Source organism: Lampetra planeri, chromosome 1 (assembly GCF_965212315.1).
Source record: "Lampetra planeri chromosome 1, kcLamPlan1.2.h2, whole genome shotgun sequence".
Classification (NCBI taxonomy): domain Eukaryota; kingdom Metazoa; phylum Chordata; class Hyperoartia; order Petromyzontiformes; family Petromyzontidae; genus Lampetra; species Lampetra planeri.
Genome location: NC_136107.1, coordinates 8717173 through 8739067, shown reverse-complemented (window position 1 = coordinate 8739067; position 21895 = coordinate 8717173). Strand labels below are relative to the sequence as shown.

The following is a 21895-nucleotide window of genomic DNA, read 5'->3' as shown; positions in this document are numbered from 1 at the left end:
ATGTGAGGCCTGACGGAGCGGCGGCACGACCGGGGGCCGCAGGGGCCAGAGAGACAGCGGCGCCAGGCAAGGCAACACCGGCGCCACCGAACCAGGGACCGCGACGAGAGGGCCTTCGAAGGAGGGGGCCGCCACGGTCATCTGCTTTCTGTGGATGTCCGGGCTGTTACGGGACGCTGGCTGGAGACCTGGGCAGGCCGCGCAATTGATTTTGTTGTGTTATATTGCATTGTATGGTTGTGGGGGGGTTAAGGGCTGTCGTCACTGTCAGTGGGGGGAGGCATGGGGAGACTTAAATGGTCCATGGGGGAGGCAGAACCGAGGACGTTTTTTTTGTCTCCGGGGGGGTGGGGGGGTGATGTAGGGGTGTCAGGATTCCCACCAATAGGAGGGTTAGTGGGAGGGGTGATCGAGGAGATATAAGGGGAGAACGGGCGGGAAGACGGGGCCTTTGGCGGGAACGAGATTGGTACGGCTGGGGACAGGTGTGGATGGTGTTGTGGTTGCCGTTCACCCGGGGGGGGGGGCTTTTACACGCAATTATGTTTAACCACAACTTGCACACCGTATTACCACGATTTGCCCATCTTCTATAGGCATGTGGAAAGGTACGTTTGGAATGTTAGTAACATCGTACAGGACAGCAAAATACCGGGTGAGCAGTGGCGCCGCGGTTGCAATCCCTTTAACAAACCCGCGTGGAGCAGCGTGGTGAAATATGGTTAAAACAATCCCCATGATCAATACGGCGTAAGGAGGCCTTCATCCAGCAGTGGATTGACAAACAGAAAATACAGTGTTTTCAGAAAGTTAAACACAATGTATGTGCTCTTCTACATTCTGCTTTATATAATTGATCGTAGTTCGTCGTTATCATAATCTCATTATACTACAACCTTCGTGTAATGTACACGCTGTTTAATCCAGCTGCACACAATTCACTTGTTAATCATAATTGAGTATTTTTTTCAGCAAGTAATGTAATTACGCCACCTTGTTTTGCAGCAGCCAGAGGATGACACTTGTGAAATGTTATTCAGAATGTTAGCAACGTTTGTTCAACGTGTTAGAATGTTTTCAAGTGCAACCGAATAATTGTGTCTATTTAGTTTAACACGTATAGGATTTCGTAACCAATATTATCCATGAGGTTTTTTTTGTGTTAGATCACGTAAATATAAATGTGTCGTGAAACCCGCCACCACCCGACACAGCCAATTAGTAAGGTTTGTCAAGTAAACAAAATGTGCCAAAAAGTTGCTAGTTCAGCACACCGGTGTGTTGAAGAGTAACTCCACAACATTTACAATTCGAAAACGACATTTCGCCGGTAATTACAAGCAGCCTCATCAGGCGACAGACATAATTCTAGCATGTTTTGTTTACGTGGCAAACCTTACTTATTGGCTGTGTCGGATGGTGGCGGGTTTAACATTTATATTTACGCGATCTAACCCAAAATACCTCTATTATGGAGCATGTTTTAATCTGACGACGAAGATTACTCAACATATCCGCTATACACATTAGAACAACCGCATATGCACCTCCCATAAGCACGGTTGGCAACATACTGTGCGAACGAAGTTCAACATACACGTAAAACATGCCACACCAACCTTGTTGAAGCGAGAACAAAAATTGCCCATACAGCATACACGCTCTTGTCCAAGCTGCGCACAGCCTCCGCCCTTCACAGGCGTTTGTGGCGTCACCTGTCTCTTATCTTGGTGTCCAGTCGAAAAGAATCCGGTTTGACTACTTTCAAAGACAACTAATTATACTGTAACCCATGCATATGCACGAAAACAATCTGAAAACTGCACAGAAAGATCAGAAAAAAATATAACATCAGGAGACTAAATTTTTATTTAAAGTGTTCGTGACTGCTGTGATTTTACACCTGATGATGATTGCTTGTGTTGCAATCGAAACGTCGTGAGAATTGTATTGTTTTATATTTTTATTATTTTATTGTTTCCCTTCTACGTGACGTTACCAAAAGAACCAAGAATATCAAGAGACTAACCTGAAATTAAGGAAATTTAAGTTTGTGACCTTTGCCTTGCCTGAGACGTAACCAGGACTGTCACTGAATTATAATTGTAAAACTTTCGTGGTGTTTAACATCAACTACACTTTATTTAAACCGTAAAACAACAACAAATAGCGAGTTCCGAGTCTCTTATTCAGAAAACTAAGAGCCAACACAAACAACTCTAGAGCAGGTGAAACCAGAAAATGTGTCACTGCGGTATCACTCGACAAGGGGGTGGTGGTCAGTAGGGCTGTGGTTCAATTGTAAAATATGTAAAATCACATTTTTTTTTATCATGAAACATTTTACAAAAGTAATACATGTCTAAAATATACCAAAGTTTTGTAATACGACAGAACATTTTCAAACTGAAATCTTAACCCAAAGGTTTCCAACTTCATAACTAAGACCATCAATTGCTACTCGAGATCAATGTTTTAAAACCCTGGTGAAGTGAGTCGCTCTACTACGGTGGACCAGGGATAATGTGACCACTAAAAGGGGTGCGTGTAAGAATTCTAGCCGCAGGATTCTGAACATGTATGTTGAACGTCTTTCGTACCGTACGTAGCCAACCATACTACCGTAATCGGAGGTGCAGCCTGCAAAGCAACTTAGCTGGAACTCCTGATGGCAAGGAATTGCAGTAATCAATCCGCGAGGAAACAAAAGCACGTATACGTTTCTGGGCATTGGACATTGAAATAATTCGACGTAGGCGAGAAATGGTTTAAGGTGAATCATTAAATCTGAACAGTGTTGTTGATATGCATGTATATATGTTTAACTTATTTCGCACTGTACGTAGCCAACCGCGTTTATCGGAGGTGCGGGGGAGGAACAGCAAACTAAACACGGAAAGCAGTTTCTAAAGAAATGAATTTAAAATCTAGATGTCGGAAGGAAGAGCGTTCCAGACGGCCGCAGGTGTGGACCTGAAAGCGCGCGATGCAGTGACCCACCACCGAACGGAGAGGCGCGGTTACTCAAGGTATCAGCGGAAATCGCAAGGTAAGGGTACAGTACATTCCTGGGAAGTGGACAAACGAGTGTCTGCAGCCGAATCCCACCCTCCTCCAGTGCACAGAATGAAGTCGAAAAAAACACAAGAAGTTGATAAAAAAAACTAAAATATATTTACGGGAAATCGCCCTATAAGCCCTTTGTGACGATCTTTTTTTTTACTTTTTAAGCTCTCGATTATAATATTTTAAATATCGTTTAATTGTTCCATTTGCTATTATTGTAGACGATTCATCATCATCTTACATAAGCTAATATACAGGACATGCTCTTCCTCACTAATCACCATGGCCATGATCTGATTAACTACACTCTCGCAATTGCCGCACGTGCCCACCTGCCCAGATATCAATTATCTCTCTAATTGGCAATTGGGAACGTGAGATCATACACAAAATCGGCAGGGGAGGGAAGGGTTCATTTTCGCTATGTTATTTTTTTCCAGGTGTGGGCTGCAAGTAAGGATTGCACCGCCCTCCTCACCACCGCGTCTCTACCTTTTTCCCAAGAGGCTGCGGAATAAGTCGGCACCCCCGTGTAGGAGCGCGTCCCCCCCCCCACCTCACCTCGTCCGCCAGCTGGTGTTAATCCCAAAGACTTCGACCCCTCGCTGCTGGGAACGAGCAATGCCGCCTGTGATGATGACATCCGTGGGACTTCGATCGTTCGTCTCCTCGTCCGTGCGCGCGTGGGCATCGCGTCGTTCGTGGTCGAGATGGGATAACGAGACGCCGATCGGCTGGGGCGGACTCTGTGATACGGGTGTTCACGGGTAGAACGAACTGGCCAGCTTGGCTGCGGGGAGGTTTTGGGGGGTTGCAAAGGGGATGAGGATGACTTGCCGGGGCTTTGGTAATTTTGCGGCGAGGAGGAGACGGAGCTAACCCATTCATGTCCTCCCACTTGGTACCAGGTAACTCCGATCGACGAACGGGTGGGCACCTCGTCGCGGTGATCGGGCCCTCTGCCCGTTCACTCCCGGCCTGGATGCCCTTTAGATAACGAGGTCTTAAAACGCCGCCACTAGCGGTGGCGCCTCCTATAGTGGAGGGTGACACCCTTCCAGTAACACACAACAAAAAAAGCTCCTCTTGCAACTACAATGACTAAAATCCAGGGTTTCTTTTAAACTACGGTCCTGACCGTTTTAATTCGAATTCCTCGTGACATGCAGAGCGCTCCATGTGCACGGGCAACGTTGAAGACCTACCTGTAGGGATTAGAGAGCACATCGTATTGAACAAATATTTATTTAAAGATGTCTTTCACAACGGGTCTCTGTTTGCGTCAGTTCCAAACCCCGCTTAATTATATTTGAGGAGTGGATAGTACGGCATTGTGTACTGTGAAAATCTAAAATTACAATGACTTGCCATGGTGGCGTTGTATAGTCGTGCACTTTTCTTTTGACGTGGTCTCCAAGGCAATTTCCAAATATTTGACTTTTGGATGAAAGGTAATAATGACGTTAGAACGTATTTTAATCCTCGTTGTTACTGATTGATATTTACGGTAACCATGTTGCTGTAGTCGTATACGTCCAAACCAATTAAATAAGTGGTCGTTAAGGTGTTATGGTGCTGCTATAGCGGAGGAGCACGAGGTTATCGCCTTTCCAAAGAAGTCTTCAACGAGCGATGAATAAATCCTGACCGATGATGCACCATCGCACTGTCTTTTTAATAGGTGTTAACTTGCCGTTTTAAATACATCATCCATAAACTGGACGAATGCGTATATCGGAGGCTGGTTCATAGCGATCTTGCGCCGTGACTACGAAAAGCGTTTACAGATCTCCAATTTTTTAAACCCTTGCGTGCAGAGGAACCAAATTCAAATGTTGGGAATTATAAAAGTGATTTTAAAAAACTTGACATGTTTTCACCATCTCCAGCGCACGCTTACAGAAATTGTAATTTCGCATCTTGTTCACACCAGATTTGTTGCACTTGCAGAATGGATAAAAAAAAGATGCAATTGGCTCTGCAGAAGCTTGCTAAATGAGTTTTCTTGTCCATGCTGACTTCACAACATTACACACCTGCTGTTAAACCATACTTAATGAGCCACTACTATGCCCCCCCCCATTCCTCTTTTTAAATGCCACCGAAGTCTTAACGTGACGATTTAATGTTCTGTTACAGAGACCAGGTGATGTCTCGGCTAAAAGGCAAAGTCCCAAACTGTTCTTTTAATTTTAGTTTTGCCAAATTAATTTGCAAGCTCCCTTGAAGTGTTCAGATTGTTTTCTGGTTACGTATACATGGGTGAAATTTCAATTTATAACGGTCTGAAAATTGCACACACTTTTTGTAGTCAAACCAGTTTCTTTTGTATTGTATTACCAAAAGGGTAAGACGCCACGAACAACCCCCAGAAGGGCGGATGCTGTACATAGCTTGGACGAGACCGTGATTGGGACATTTGATTGATCTCGAGTCAACAAGACAACGTTACAGCAAGCAGGTTGGTGTGGAAATGTGTTTCGCGAATATGTTGTTGCGTCGTGGCATCGTCGGCTTGGCCAAACCTAAAGGTTTGTTTATTTTTTTCAATGAATTCGGCAAAGTGTAACCAAAGCAGTGGCAATCGGACGGATGATTCCCGGTAGCAAGGTTGGGAGCCGTGACGAACGCGTAACGATGGTTGCTGTCACACTGGAGCGGTTCCTGTACTTGGGTAAGTCTTCCTCCGTAATGGTCTCGTGTGTGTGTGTATAAAGAGTACTCGACACCATTTGTCAAATAACACTGCCTTTTTAAAGGAGATTGAAGTGATGTTTTTGAGGCATTGACCCCTTCAAAGCGCACTGTTGGACGGAGTGGACGGGTTAATCAAAATGTTTATTGAGGCTGGAGGAATCCGATGAGCTATGAAGCTCTTTCACAGATGTCCAGTAGGTTAAAGACTGCGTGTGTACGCTATTGTTTGGGTGTGATGCCAATTATTATTTTCACCTAATATAATCAAACTTTAATATCAATGGGGTGCTTTGATACGGGCCACGTGTTCTCGTGTTGCAAGTGTCCCCCCTCTTGTCACCAATGGCTGTATCACGGTAATGTGGTTCTTTACATTGGCCTATTGACCAAAACATGCAAACATGTAGACCGTTGAAAGGGAATAGCGACATATCAAATTGTGGAAACTGAACCCGAGGTTATGACCGGCAGGATTGTAACATTGCCTAATGCTTTGCGAGCGAAGAAAATAAGTAGCATTAATTATCGAACGAATACACTCATGCACCGTGCGATATTGCTCAAGTCTTTACACTGAATACCAATGCATACAGTATCTTACTAAGATGTACTCAAATGTCAATATGCTATATATCAGACCTGTCTTTTTAATATCACCGTAGAGTGAAACGGTGGTATATCAGAGATCATTCATTAAACACACAAACATCGCACCACATTAAATCCACCTGAACACCAACAGGCTGCTGCACACTTAATACATAAACAGAACATTCAGGACAAGGCGACTGGCTATGTAACACAAACTATGTCCCATACAGGGTACCGGAGTAGTCTGCACTCCTTCGATGGAGGAACGGCAAAACTGCACCCAACTTTCACGAAACCCTCGTGGCTCTCAGGCCTCAACATTGGCATTTGGCCCCTTCAACATTGCCACACGTAGGAATGCAATAATGTATCAATTATAATTCAATACGGAAGACGCACTGCTGTGTTAGCTTTTTGCTCTTTATATTTTCTTGAAATGAAGTCATTTTTATGTACAGTATAAAATGGAAGGTTGGAAAAGCAAAATTTTAATTTTTATGGATCGCACTACGTAATCTTCCGTGAATCTTTCTCTAACTGCAACATCAAAATAACTTAGTTACAGTGTGTATGGTAAATCAATGTTTCCACAATGGTATGCTGTGAATCCATACTAGGGCTGAACGATTAATCGATTTCAAATCGAAATCGCAATTTGAAACAATGTGATTAACAAATTGTAAAGGCTGCGATTTTTTGCGATTTGAAAGTCCTATTACTTATTGGAATAATTTTGTATTAATATAACTTTAATTATTTAACTCAAGAATTGTTCTATGTTTGATTGTTCTATTTCAATTAAAACATATTAACAAATACATGTTGGAAGCAATTCATATATTTTAAGTTATCATCCTTGCATTAGAATATATAGAGCAGTTAATATTTTGATGGTATCATGTGGTAATGCTCCATCACACGTTTTAAATCTATTACACAGTGAATATTGAACTGAAGCTTGACTTTAAAACATTTAATAGCAAGTCAAATCGCAATCGCAATATCTGTCAGAAAAATCACAATTAGATATTTCCCCCAAATCGTTCAGCCCTACTCCATACAGCTTTCTGGCATTGTTAAGGGGGCTTTAATGTGCAGTGGTTACCGTGCTGCGCTACGAAACCGGGATGATTGTAAGGGTCCTTCTGGTAAATATTGCTTACACAATGCATTTCCCGTGCAACATTCAGCGGAGGGGTGATCACTGCCATTTAAATAGAAATGCACCGAATTTCAATTAAAAGAGGAATAATTGCCCCCTCTGAAAGCTCCGAACGGCATCTCAGATGACATGTTGAACATATCCCAAGACAAAGTAACATCTGCACGTACTAAATACCGTCTTGGTGTTTAAATCCATCTACCTCAATTATAATGCAAATGTAAGGTGTAATCAAATATTGAAGTTTTAAATTTCAAGAATAAACGTGGCCCATTCTTTATATCAAAACCTCGAATACAAAACAATTGCTATTTTAAGAATACATTTTAAAACAACCACTAAATGTTTAAAAGTATTTTATATACCACTTTATTAATTGTGCTGGTGAAGTGGTGCAAGAGTTCACACTGGTATGAACCAAGTGACCTAACCCGGATTTCCCGTTGCGCCGACTTGGTGGTCTAGCTGCCCAGGGCTCTCTGCCTATTGTCAGCATTGCTCCTCCTGCCCTCTATTTTGGAGGCAGCTGCCTCTAACTGCCCAGAAGCGTCCATCACAAGCCTCTGCCACAGTGACCAATCTTGACACTCCGTGGTACCGGTTGTTAGCATGTCCAGTCCCGGCTCCTTTAATGCGGGTATCCAATGTATCCTCGAACAATGCAAGATAAATCCAGTATGGATGATTGGCTGGCCTGTTGGTATAGGTGCATGTTTTAAAGTTGACGCAGAGGAATTTCTATCGGAAATGGATACAAATGAAGGCTAAATTATGTGTGGGTGCAGTCAACAGGTGTGTCCCGACAGGATAACCATGTATGCAAAGTTTGTGGGGAATAATAGCCATTTTCTATACCTTTTGAGGCATAAGCAATGAGAAAATAACACGTATTACGCAGAACAAAAATCGTGTTTACATAATGTGCTCACTCTCGAGAGCATTTGATAAACTTTCTTAACCTGAAGCGTGCGGTGGGCCCTTATGTTATTATCCACTCACTCAATTATACCTGAGTAGTGTGTGTACAGAGTGGAGGAACATTCTTAGCTGAAAGATGTGCCCGCGGTCAATCTCCGATGTGTCAGCGGAGGTCTTGGAAACTGCCTGACCTCTACTCTTTGGTTATTTCGGTGAAGCCACGTAGGTACCTTTTTTTCGGTGACTTTACCGAAAGAACCAAAGAGTATGGATCCCTGCAGTCACGAAAACTTCAAATCTAAATTGCCTGACCTCTGGCACAAAACATACTCTCGATATTTCTGGCCATTGTAAACCCTTCAAGTTCAAGTTCAAGTTCATTTATTAGGTATAGCCCTGTGAGCCATTCAGCTCTTGAATCGGGTGCAACCGCAACAAACAAAAAACAAAAACATGAACAAAAAAACATCTTAAAGTGAATATGTGACTAAGTGCAAACAGAAAATCCAAGAAAAGACAGCAAAATATTGCAGAAAAAACACCGTACACCAACGCTGTGTGCAAAAATCCCAATGGGATGCAAGTCAAACAACAACAACAACAACCACAAGACAGCTTAAATTAAGGCCATCAGTCTAACTCTGTACTACAACAAACAAACATGGCTAAACCAATACACTTTTCGAAATCACCAAAATAAAGCCATGAAAGCAATGAAAAAGCAATCATAGGAACTGTGACAGAATTTTCACAATAAATGGCATAAACAACATGTACTACCAAAACCCTGCAGCCATAGCTGGCTGCATGAGTCACTCCACCTTTAAGATCAGCACACTAAATCAAAACACAGGTCATACTTTGTAGCGATCATCCGGAGCGAAACATTTTATTTTAGGTCACTGAATAGCACTGGCAGCTAGGGGTGTACAACTCCTCTAGAGCAGTTTTGAGTGAAGATCTCATAGGTAGTGACTCAAGTTTCAATTTATTGGCAACAGCATTCCAGACCCTGGGGGCATCAATAGCAAAGGCCCTTCCTCCAGTATAACCTTGACAGACTTTTGGGGCAAGTGCTGTTAGCGAGCATCTAATGAAGGCTGGCACGACACACGAGGAGGTGGTGGGTGGCCAGCATATACTATACTGTTACAGTATAAGGCACAAAGACCAAGATCACCCGGTTTAGCTCTAACAGAGGCAGGCGGCATATCATGCTGCCCGAACAGTCTCCCCAGTGGCGATGTTCACACCGCACCAGCTACTTAAATTGGGGTGGAGTCGACCTAGGGGAGGCCCAGCACCGGTTCCAATAATCGTCACTGCTATTGGCCATGAGCGTGACTCGAACTCAGGTCGCCTGGTTCATAGCGTAGCAACCACTTGGCGAGCATCGGACGCCGATGCTCGCCACGAAGTGACGGTGATGTCACCACAATGCCAGGCCAGGTGCACTTTGAGACCACGTGAAGTGTCGAAGTCTCGCTGGCAGGAGGTCTCGGGACAGACAGGAGGTGCCATGGGTTGGCTGAGCTGACTAGTAGACGCACACCAGTTGTACCCCCTACTGTGCCAAATTGCTGCATTGTATCCGCCTAGCGGCTCGGCTCGTCGTTGTGAGCGTCGCTCCTCTGCCCTCCGTTGTTGGAGGGCGACTGCCTCCAGCTGCCCATTAGTAGCAGCGTCCTTCACGAGCGTCCTCCATAGAGGCCGATTTTAACACCGCTGGCAGCAGTCATTGGTAAGTTAACTCATCTCCACATCCTCCCGTACCACATCAGTCCATCTCTTCAGCCCATGTGCCCGTTTAGCCCCCTCTGTGGCCAATCAGAAGCTGCTTGGGCATGCAGTGGCTGGGCATGCGGACGACATAACCCAGCCAACGCAGTCTTACCTGCCGGTGGAGCTCACTCATGGGAATGCGTCCAGATCTCTCAAGGATTTGTGAGCTCCTCACACAATCCAGCCTGGTTAAACCCATAATGGATTGTAGGCAGGCCAGCCTGAATGTTTCTAACCGGCGCAGATGTTCCATTTAGAGGGGTCCACGTTTCACAAGCATAAAGGGAGGGCATGACTGTAGTCGAGAAGACCCGAAGGTTGGTGCGGGGCGACAGACCAGATAGGAAGTGATTTTTATATTTGCAGTTAATGCACTTGTAGTCGAATTAAATAGTTGGCCCCGCATAACCTTAATCCGTCCTTGTATATAGTTCAATACGCTTACTGTCATTTTTTTTACTATTACAGTAGTTTTAATAATGTTACTGACATTACGACTCACAATGGGAATGATAATGCCGGGAAACCGGTTATGATACAGGGGACTATAAGCATATCCACCACAACAAGAACTTCAGCATCAGAAGTTTATTTCCCAAGTAAAGCCCATAGAGTTAAGAACCTCGTCAATGGTGACTCGGCCGTCAGACAACGTCAAAGCATTCTACAATTGCAGATTTAAAAAGCAAACAAACGTAATAATATAAATTATGTTGTAAAATTATAGTCACACATTTCAGTTATTTGAATAGTCTGTTTTAAATGATGGCAGAATGGAGATGCCAAGAAATTAGGTGGTTCTAAAATTTTGTGGCAGCTGCATTAAACGCGTTTGATCCAAATGTTGGCGTGCAAATTTAATAGACAATCAGACGCGTGTCGCAGATTATTTTTTTGGGCTTGTCCAATGGTAATAACAGCTCGAGTCGACAACGGTACGTAACAACAGGAGCTGTAATAAAACACGTTTAAATAATGATTCGCCTCAATGTCCTTTATTGGTATGTTTGACCAACTCTTATGTCAACGAATAATTACGTGAGCATGTGCTCTCTTGGTGCCAGGGGCGAGAGCACTCGGGACATCGAGTGTCGTCAGGGGGTGCTTCACAGCCGGAATTCACTTCAGTGAACCGCACAGGCGAGACACTCAACCGTGTAGAGTCCATTCAGTATAACTGAAACCCGTATTACCATGCAGCGGATTTGCCTCTGCTAAAATGTCTACAATACAGTGAACTCGGGGTAGGCAAAAGACCATGAACTTCCATTGATGTTCATAACGCCGCCAAGGTCAGTGAATCAGTCTAGGATCATATAAGTTGCCACCACACAAAGACAAGACGATCGTGTTAATCTGATAGGGTTTCTATATTCTAGTCCGTGCACACATAGGCCAGCATCATTTAACTATTATTTTGAACTGATCGCTTCACTTCAGGAACGACTTAATTCAGCTCTCATGAAAAATATCACTGATCAGCTATGCCAAGGTCGATGAACTAGACATACATCATCAATAGATGCATTACCAAGGTGAAGTTAACGTTTAGAATCGTATCAATCAGATTTTTTTGCAGCGAAATCCAAAACTGGTTGGGCAAATTGGACTGACAGAGATCTTGACAAAGAGCAATTCGTCAGATTTCTACAAACTATTGTCCATGCTCGTCTGTGATTAAATTGTGGCTCTTGTTTAACAAATATCTTAACTTAATATAGGGCTATGGGCATAGCAGCAAAAATATAGCCCTTGTCTAATTCAAATCCTGACCTCGGGGGAAATTGATGGGCTAAACATGAATGTAGCCTGGAGTAGTGATATTGTGTTCCTGCACTACAACACTCACGCTAGCTACTCCTTATATACTACATTAGTGGTCCTCGGATTGAGGAGGTTTGGGAATGACTGCTACATGATACTAAGCATCGAATAAAGACGGTCACTGTATCGTGCACTTTCAGATTAGGAAGCAACCGAAGCTATGCACTTTTAAATCCAGGTTGAAAACTAATTTCTTTAACTACTTTTCGCGTTTAGTTTGTCCTTCCCCTGCACCTTCGATTATCACGGTTGGCTATGTACAGTGCGAAAGAAGTCCTATGTAGAGGAAGATTGTGTTAATCAGTAGAGCAAGTAAGTCATGATCACGACCGTGTGTGTACAGCTTTGAGTGCTCTTTACAGAAGCTCTTAATTTTTCTTCAACATGGCAATTGATTAAAACATAGGCTTAACCCTTGCCTGCAATAATACAGGCGTTAAGATATTCAAACATTAAATAGAAAGCTATCGTAAGGCATCAAGTCTGCATTAAATTACGATCTGATTGGTTTGGCCGAATCTCACCACTTTGGACCATTGCACAATGCCAAACTTATCGATGAACTTTGTGAAAATACGAAAATAGTCACGTGTAAACAAGTACCCTCCAGTTCAGTAAGATTCTTTTCAATGCCTTTTTACATTCACAATTTGCAATTATCTTTTTAACATGCATTTGTATTTTATTTGTTTTACAGAAACGATTTAAAACCACATACATTTTGGAAGTAAAAAATGCCTTCTTTAAAAGCAAATCTTATAATAATTGTTGTCATTTTTGCACTATTAACCAGTTGTTATAAACTCTTTAAGGTAAGTTCTCACATGCACCATCATCAATATGAAGGGGTGGTTGTTATTATGGTTAATTTATCCCTACGTTGAGATAATAAATACATGTTTTTTGTATAAAGTTTCATATTTAACGTATTACACCATCACAAACATGACTTGGCCCAATTGTAGCATGTTTGCGGATTGTTACAAGAGTTTCATGGTTCTAACCTAGCAGGCAGCCCTGGTTATATACCAGGGGTATATATTAACCATAAAATACGACGCGCCGTCTGCTTTACAGTGTGTGTTACATATAGCGAACAATTCGAAACGAGAAGGCCACTGTGCCAACATCATGGTCTAATTTTTCCTAATTCAATCATTTACTTGCAAATTATTAATTTGAGATGACACACAATCATCGCACTGTACTGGCAGGCACATATCAGATTGCTGACCAGGAGATAGAAATCACTTTGTGCCCACAGAAATAGGTGTCACGAGGGGAGTCTTGTAAAATATGGTGAGATGCTTATTGTCTAAGTGCAAATTGTCTTGAGATGCCCCGGTGTAACTTCATTTTTAAGCTCAATTTGCCTTTCAAATAAAAATAACAGCTAGTTATTTAATTATTTCAAGTGGTGATATCCATTTAATAATTTTGCTCCTTTAGGCATTTGAATGTGTTGCTGAGAGATATCCACTTTTTGATCAATAGATATTTGATGTTAACGGTCTTATTTTTACCTGTAACCACCCACATGAGCAAGCTTGGATTAAGATAGATTTATCTATCATCGACCTCGTACATGCTATCAAGCAGATATTTGGAAAATACGAATGAATACCAATGACTATTATGCTTCTCTTTTGTAGACGATAAAAGGTAATTGACTGCTTTCACCAACCAATCCCCTAAATATAACGAGGAAAAACAATCAGGTGTATGCGTGGATTCTCTAATACTTTACAACACTCGTTTAATTAGTACTCGCAGCTGGCGCGCCGCAAGAGGTATATCCTTGATAAGACGACGGAACAAGATTGGATGAGGGTCTGCTTGCATCTTTACTCAATGCCTTCAATTCAATCGGAGAAAAAAAAAATTCAGTGAATCCAATATATAATGAAAATAACTGGGATCGGTACTACTTATTTTCATTACAAATACTGCAGAAACAAATCAATTTTCTGTCATTCCAGAATGATAACATGGAATGTTGTGTGAATGCAATATAATAGTTAATTTTTAACCTCGACTCCCCTGTTTTGTTGGCTATGCAGTGAGATTTTGTTGCATTAAACTACATCGCGTAATAATGCAGTTAAATTGACAAAGTATGATTTCAGAGTGTGCTTGATTAATGGCTTACTTTGTATTTTGGCGTTTTAGTAAATGTGAAATCAACCACTTTTTTTCAGACATCGACCATTAAAAATGTACTACCAAAACTTCACTACCAGAATAAGAAATTACAATTTCTCCCCAATAAAGATGAAATTAACAGCAGCACAACGACGAATATCCCTATAACAACAAAGCGCCCAATTCTCATTTCAACCAATATTACTTGTTCTACGTCTTTTAAGAACAGTCGAATCACAATACTAAATGGCGGCGAACCTCACACCGTTGGAGACACACTCAATGTTGAAGTGGAAATGTATGACTTTACGAACAGAAGGAAGCTCTACGGTGGGGATTTCCTCCTCGCTCGGATTTTCAGCCCAAGCCTTGGGGCTGCGTCTTCTGGCGTGGTGACTGACCTTGGCAATGGTGTGTACAATGTGAGGTTCACGCTCTTCTGGCCAGGAGACAGCAGTTTGGCCTTCACGCTCGTGCACTCCAGTGAGGCTGTGAGCGTGCTGGACAGAGTCCGAGAAACCATTCCAGATAAAGTCACTTTCCTGGGGACTTTTGTCAGTGGGAAGTCAAGAGAAGTAACCTCATGCCACACTTTTCTCAACACAACGAAGCAGGTCTGTGATTATACGGACACGCATTTGAATGAACCATGGAAGTGTGAAAAGCCAAGTGAACTTCCTTGTTCAGCTCTTCTCACTATTAAGTCGTATAACAAGTACCGAAACGTATTTTCTGAAGAGGAATCGAAGTTCTTTACAAGGTAAGCACGTGTACGCACAACACTGAGTGGATCAATTTGCCTTGATTATCCTCAGTTTGTGTTTTAATAGGCACTTTTGCATTAAAAATGTATCACGTAAAATGTAGTATTATGCTTACAATAACCGGGACAGCCGGTGGGTATAAGACGATGAAAACGTGCACGTTAATGATTAAACAAGCAGACAATACATCTTCATATTAGTGCCTCCACATAGAAACAAACGGAGTCCCCCCCCCATCCCACCAGGGTTTGAACTCGCAACGCCACTCGCTGCACCACTGAGCCACCTGGCTTGGATAACGCGATCACATCTTCTCACGTTGATAACGTTTTCTTTACCCGCTTTTATTAAACTCAATCTGTTTATTGTTGTCGTATCCTCAAATCTTGTAAGCCACTTCCTGGAGTCGTGGACTTCTGCCATTACAAGTAGGGTACATTTCATTAAAGCGTGTTTAAAAAAAAGTATTTTTAAATATTACTTATTTTGGGTGAGATCGCGTAAACGGAAATGTGTCGTAAACCCACGTCCACCCGATACAGCCGATTTAGTAAGGTTCATTACGTGAACAAAACGTGCCAATTGGTTACTATTTCAGTACTACCAGTATTTCGGGAGAGTAAACCCAGAACTCATTTACAATTTACTAAGACACGTTCTAAGTTAGAATATACGGCATATATCTATGAATGTAATGAGGAAATTAAGAAAATAGCACACATTAAATTTCGATTTAAAGCTTTCGTGACTGCAGGGATTCATCTTCTTGGTTCTTTCGGTAAAGTCACGTAGAAGGGAAGTAATAAAATAATACAAATAAAATATAATAAACAATTCTCACGACGTTTCGGCCACAACGCAAGCAGCCGTCCTCAGGTGAAAACCAGGTCTGTCGAGGCGACAGCGTCTGAATGAAACAGCACACGTGCTTGGAGCATATATATAAGCTGGGTTGGAAGGGGGGAAAAGAGCGCCTTGACAAAAGAATATGCATATCAAGAGGCATTTAGCATATTTATGGGAAATGCAGGTATGTGATTAGTACTACTCATGTCCGTGCATTATGCAGGATTAGCAACATCTAAACTTTATTCTCTTACATCAAACGAGTCTACACCGTACTATATACTGCCATAGACAAACCCAACGTTAAATTATATACTGTATTGATATAAACCACATTGTAATATTGAACTATGTATTATTCTACCCACCCTAATGTATATCATACTGCTGTATATTGACTATACAATTACGATACTATATATTACCTTGTACATTGTATTAAGCATATAAATGTTATACTATTTGTTATTATACACTGTACCATTGACCGTCGTGTGAAAGATACTAAGGGGAAGCAACGAAATATGTCAATGGGTGAGTAGTGAGGGTAAACTTGCAGCGGAGCAAAGAATCCATTCCCTGCAGAGAATACAATGCCAGTGAGTGGAACGCGGTCTGAAAGTCACCGTAAACGTGAACACAATCAGTTAAGATCCGAAATGGTTTATTACGTCCTTCCAATGATTGCTAAGCCAGAATCCATCTTCTCAGGTGAAATTGTCTCTGTGTTTGTATATGTGGATCGCCTCATGAACGAATCTCTCATGGTAGCCAGATGGCTTGCAGAGAACCTCTGTCTTGGAGAAGTCAATGTCATGTGAGCCCACTGAATTGTAACAGTGATCTGCCACGGCTGAGGTGTTTGTCCTACCGTGTTTCAAGTCTGCTTTATGTTCACGGATGTGGTCCGAGACATGTCGTTTGGTTTCTCCATGTCTCCGTGTCATGTTTTTAAGTCTATCAACACACGATAACAATTTACAGTAATAACAGATGCAAGGCTTGCTTAATAAAGCATATAATCAATGCTTAATTTCAAGTGAATTTTGTTTTCATCACAGTGATCGCATATGGGTATCGAAACAACTTACGTACAATGTACGAGTTGCTCCAGCAAATGGTAAGTACTGTATATTTTAGATGCAGCAACAATTTGTCATTTTGAATGAATAAATACCATTATTTTCGTCGACTGGAGGTTTTGCCCTCTATTAATTACGAATTCCCATCCTATAGCTTCCATCCAACGCCCCCCCCCCCGTTTAAATACATTTCGTCTGATACATTTAAATCATTATCAGGGGTGATTAATGCATAGCCCGTGATCATTCCACATGGGAGTTGTTTGACCGTGCTGGTTTGTGCAGATTGACGATCATGCCGCGTGTCAACAATAGCAACCACACAGTGCGTTACTAATCTATTCGTGCGAATGGCAACGTGTTCAGGAGCTCAGTTTCAATGTCTGCTAGCCACGAAAGGACGTGAGAAAGTGTGTTTAGCTTTGCTGTGCCTCCATTGAAGGAGCGCAGACTACAATAGTTTACTGCACGTGGTATTTACGTGTGATGTTAGCCCAGACAAATGCGCTACAGCATCACTATTGGCCAGTCCCACGCTGCACTAAATGTTCACGTGGAAATTTTCTCCAAGGGCAATACTCTTTTGAGAATTTGATAGCGGCCACCAGAGGTGTGGACTCGAGTCATGTGACTTGGACTCGAGTCAGACTCGAGTCATGAATTTGATGACTTGCGACTCGACTTGGACTTGCATAACAATGACTTTGTCCCACCTATGAGATGTGGACTCGAGTCATGTGACTTGGACTCGAGTCAGACTCGAGTCATGAATTTGATGACTTGCGACTCGACTTGGACTTGCATAACAATGACTTTGTCCCACCTCTGGCGGCCACCTCTTCACTTCAAAATTATAATATATTTATATTGGAGGATTCCGATGAGCTATAAAGCTATTTTCACAAATGTCCATTCGGGGCGGGTCAGAACGTTAAACTTATCACGCCCCGAGCCCCACCTTACTCTTTTGGCTGCGGGAGGGTCCTGTGGAGAACTTTGTAAGTTCTGCCTACTTTGTTTGCTTAAATGGTCCGGGTTTTGACTTTCCACCTGCCGACAGTCGTGCAGGAGTAACATTCGTGAAAGCTTAACATTTCGCCAACATGTAAATCTAATAATGACATTCGGCAAGAATTATTGGCTGTAATTCTAAAATGCCAGCGAAAATGGGGGCAGTATGATATGGCACAATCAAACTTGTATAAATGTGTATCATTCTTTTCAGAAAGGACTTTAGCGACAGGTCGCAATCATTCGCTTCTCAAATACAGAGTAACATTGTTCACAAAGAGCATAACAAATAAACTACGTTTAACCAACGTTTATCGTGTAACCTTGCACTAAAGAACATTTTAAAACGTTGTCTTGCACATTTAACTTTACAGTCTTTGCTTTTTCAATAATATATTTTGTAAATTAGACCTTGCAAATAATTTGATTGAGCCCAAAATGTCTGTCGTAATGTGCTTGTGGAGTGTAGCGGTTAGCGCGCTGCGCTATGAACCTGGCGACCCGGGTTCGATTCCCGCTCACGGCCAACACCAGTGACGATTATCTGAACCGGTCATGGGCCTCCCCTAGGTCGACTCAGCCTGAAATGAGTACCTGGTGCGGTGTGTAAACATCGCCACTGGGGAGACAAAGGCGGTCGGGCGTGGTGCTGGCTACCAACCCCCTCGTGTACCGTTCCGGCCTTCATAGGTGCTCGCTAACAGTACTTGCCCCTACAGTCTGTTAAGGCTATACGGTGGATCTTTGTCTTTGTGTAAACACCAGCACTGGAGAAATGAAGGCTGGTGGGTGTGGTATTGGCCACCCACCCCTCGCGTGTTGTGCCAGCCTTAATAGGTGGTCACTAACAGCACTTGCCCCAAACAGTATGTTACAGACTTTACGGAGATCTTTGCCTTTACATATACTTTTTCGCGTGCACAATACGTAAATTTAAGCCCCAATTAATGTGAATGATTAAGCATGCTGTTCAACCTTCATGAAATAATTTTCAACATGTTTTTAATAATTGTTTTTTTTTACTTCTTACAAGGTTCATTTGAAAGCAATTTTGAAGATTGCGCTATGGGTTTTGGAAATCCAAACCCCAGTGGATATTACCTGAGAAATACGTGGCAATCTACGTATTGCAAAACGAAGCAGTTCAATTCGCCATTATCTGTTTTGAACTGCTTGAAAGGGAAAAACGTAATTCTACTTGGCGATTCTACCATAAGGCAGTGGTGGGAATATCTAGTTAGTTTCATCAAAGGTAACGGCACTTAATATTATTTGTACTTGTGTCCATGTGGTTATTGATAAATGTCAAACATCACATTAATCTTAAAACTGAGGGCTAAACATATATGGTTCCCAGAAGCAGATTTTGCAGGAGTGGGCTTTGGTGCTGTCACATTTGCTTCAATTAATTTTTATGGTCACCCAAGATGAGAAGACCAAAATGCACTTCAGGAATTGCTAATGGTTTAATGCATAATGCACGACCTATTACATAAATGTTTTCTAATTACTGTATTGAAAAATACATTAATTCTATATATGCATTTATTTATCCAATTGACTATTTGGATTGTGCTTATTAATGGAAACATTAATTTTAACGTACACGTGTCCTGTCTCTCATACAGATTTACACGTTATCGATCTTCACAAACCTGGAAAGCATCAACCCAAAAAAGCTGTCAATGAAAGCTACGACGTCACATGGCAATGGTTTTGCCACAGCTACCCGTTCATTGCATCGGCAGACACTTATCCAGAAGACCTCAAATATGTCGCGAATCGAATTGATAACATCACCGGTGGGAGCGACACTGTCTTAGGAATCTGCCTCGGCGCTCATTACACGCCCTTCCCTCTGCACGTGTTTGAAACGAGAATGCGCAACATTAAAGCGGCGGTAGAAAAACTCCTGATTCGAAGTCCTGAAACGAAGGTCATCGTTAAATTAGCGAACACACGAGAAAATTATGGCGTGGAAATATTAAACAACTGGGGCACATTTAGAATCAATCAAATCCTTTTGGAAGTGTTTAAAAACTTGAAGGTTGCATTTGTAGATGCGTGGGATATGACAGCTGTGCTTAATTCTGCTCAGATTCACCCGAATCCATTCATCGTGAAAAATCAAGTAAATGCTTTTTTTTCTTTTATTTGCTAATATTGGGTCATTCCTACGAGATCCATAACGGAATCGTTCTGGTCCTGGTTCATTGACACATAATGATGGTCCTACTTAAAATATAATGCAAATATATTACATACAATGTTTACATAATATGTAGCAAATGAGCATTTCTCTTCTTGGTTCTTTCGGTAAAGTCACGTAGAAGGGAAATAACAAAATAATAAAAATAAAGCATAATAAAATACAATTCTCACGACGTGAAAATGAGCATTTCTTAAAATATGTATCTTGTTCACTGCTCAAACCACTGTTTTGAATAACTTTTAGAGGTTTTGGTATCCATCCGGGTGTGTCTGTGGCAGAGTGCTTGACTAAGATGCAGGAGGATGGTTCAAATTACGTATTTTTTTTTACGAGGGATGGACTTATCCCCCTATATGTCCAGTATTCTTAAATGGTTTTGCCTCCTCGTTAGGTTGATGAATGCTATCGATACGTGGAAATTTCACCACTGACTCAGAGATGGCAATGCAGAAGAGCACCACTGAATGTTTTTTTTCTTGGTGACGCTTACACTTAAGGTTTCGGACACAACATTCGCTATGATGTATATAATCGTGGAATAACTTTTGTTCTGGTGGGTGTTCTAGTGCACGCGGCTATAATTCAATGTTACGCATACATGTAGAATGTACTGCGATTATTATGCGTGAAACAAAGAATGTGCATTGTCTTAAGTGAAACTTTAAATCTACACAAGAAACGGAAAATAGCATGTATTTAATAAATTATTTCAAGATAACCTTCCAACCTCCCTTCAATTATTTGAGACTTAAACGTCCGACATCCAACGAACTTCAACTCAATCCCATTCTGCTCCCTAGAATTCCAGCTATAAACGGTGGTGAGATGTTAAATACCTCGCCTGGTATACAGGAAGTTGTGGGTTCGATTCTGACCCTAACGCCTGTGTATTTTTAGTTTGCATGTTCTCCCCGTGGTCGTGTGGACTTTTCTCCGGATGATAAGACACTTCGTTGAGCTATCATTTGTGGCCAGGTCGCTTCAGAAAACGCGCTATATAGCTCCGTGGACCTTATCTGGTGAAATGGAACAGTAAACCTTTGTAAACAGCTCTTTGATTGGTGTACACCTACTGCCGGTTACGGAGACCTCTCCTACATTAACATTAGCTGCCCCGCTCATCTCTAAACCTTTATAAACAGCCTGCCTCAGCAGTTTTCCCCCTCTTCTTTCACCTGAGGACGATTGCTTGTGTTGCGATCGAAACGTCGTGACATAATTTGTATTCTTTTTTTCTATCTACGTGGCTTTACCGAAAGACCCAAAGAACATGAATAAAAAAAATTGTCAAACTAATGTCAGTAAAGGAATAAACTGGAAATGCATTGAACTTGATAGCACTCAATTTTCTTCATGGTTTCCAAGACTCATTATTCACCTCCAGATCTAGAACAATATTTTATATGTTAACATAGAATATAAGGAAAGACTCGGCTGTAAAGTGGCCAAAGCCATGCATCTTTTGTTAAGCGTTCATCTCAAGAGGTAATGTTAATTATTAAAAAAAACTCATTATCCGCACGACTTATACATAATTACCGCCACATGAGCTGCATTTTGTGTTTCGTTTGTTGTCCTTCCCCGCACCTCTGATTAGCACGGTTTGCGACATACGGTGACAGGGATAAGGAGAGGGGGGGATGGGTGAGGGGCCGTGGGGTTAAGAGTGGGCGTCGGCAGGATGAAGGAAGGAGGGAGCCGTGTATGATGGAGATGTAAATAAAGGACTGGAAGAGTAACCCAAGGTGATTAGTGGTACTACTGTCCTATCATGCTGTTAATAAAAAATAAAGGTGTA

The 21895-nt window shown here is 42.0% G+C and overlaps 2 protein-coding genes across 4 annotated transcripts in view; one reads left to right on the top strand and one right to left on the bottom strand.

Moving 5' to 3' along the window:
* The window catches only part of LOC144740058 (NXPE family member 2-like), a 16753-nt gene extending 12472 nt beyond the window's left edge, over positions 1 to 4281 (bottom strand). Inside the window, 1 exon segment of the mRNA XM_078622974.1 lies at positions 3628 to 4281. Coding sequence (XP_078479100.1) covers positions 3628 to 3757 — 130 coding nt within the window. The 5' untranslated portion in view covers positions 3758 to 4281.
* LOC144739815 (NXPE family member 4-like) lies at positions 3219 to 21895 on the top strand. Of its 3 annotated transcripts, none has more exons than XM_078622799.1 (7): positions 3219 to 3598; positions 5413 to 5527; positions 12738 to 12852; positions 14239 to 14942; positions 16854 to 16912; positions 18919 to 19137; positions 19514 to 21895. In XM_078622799.1, the coding sequence occupies exons 3-7, from the start codon at positions 12775 to 12777 to the stop codon at positions 20044 to 20046; spliced, it is 1593 nt and encodes a 530-aa protein (XP_078478925.1). In that variant the 5' UTR covers positions 3219 to 3598; positions 5413 to 5527; positions 12738 to 12774; the 3' UTR covers positions 20047 to 21895. The 3 variants fall into 3 exon arrangements, with proteins under 3 accessions (XP_078478925.1, XP_078479001.1, XP_078478867.1); XM_078622875.1 differs by having other exon boundaries at positions 3498 to 3974; positions 5413 to 5740; XM_078622741.1 differs by having other exon boundaries at positions 3499 to 3974.

Bases quoted from the DNA above. Each gene is read 5' to 3' on its own strand.
- LOC144739815 (XM_078622799.1), top strand. From the start codon at position 12,775: ATGCCTTCTTTAAAAGCAAATCTTATAATAATTGTTGTCATTTTTGCA. The intron at 16,913-18,918 runs GTAAGTACTGTA...ACTTCTTACAAG, and splicing joins ACGAGTTGCTCCAGCAAATG to GTTCATTTGAAAGCAATTTT. The intron at 19,138-19,513 runs GTAACGGCACTT...TCTCTCATACAG, and splicing joins TCTAGTTAGTTTCATCAAAG to ATTTACACGTTATCGATCTT.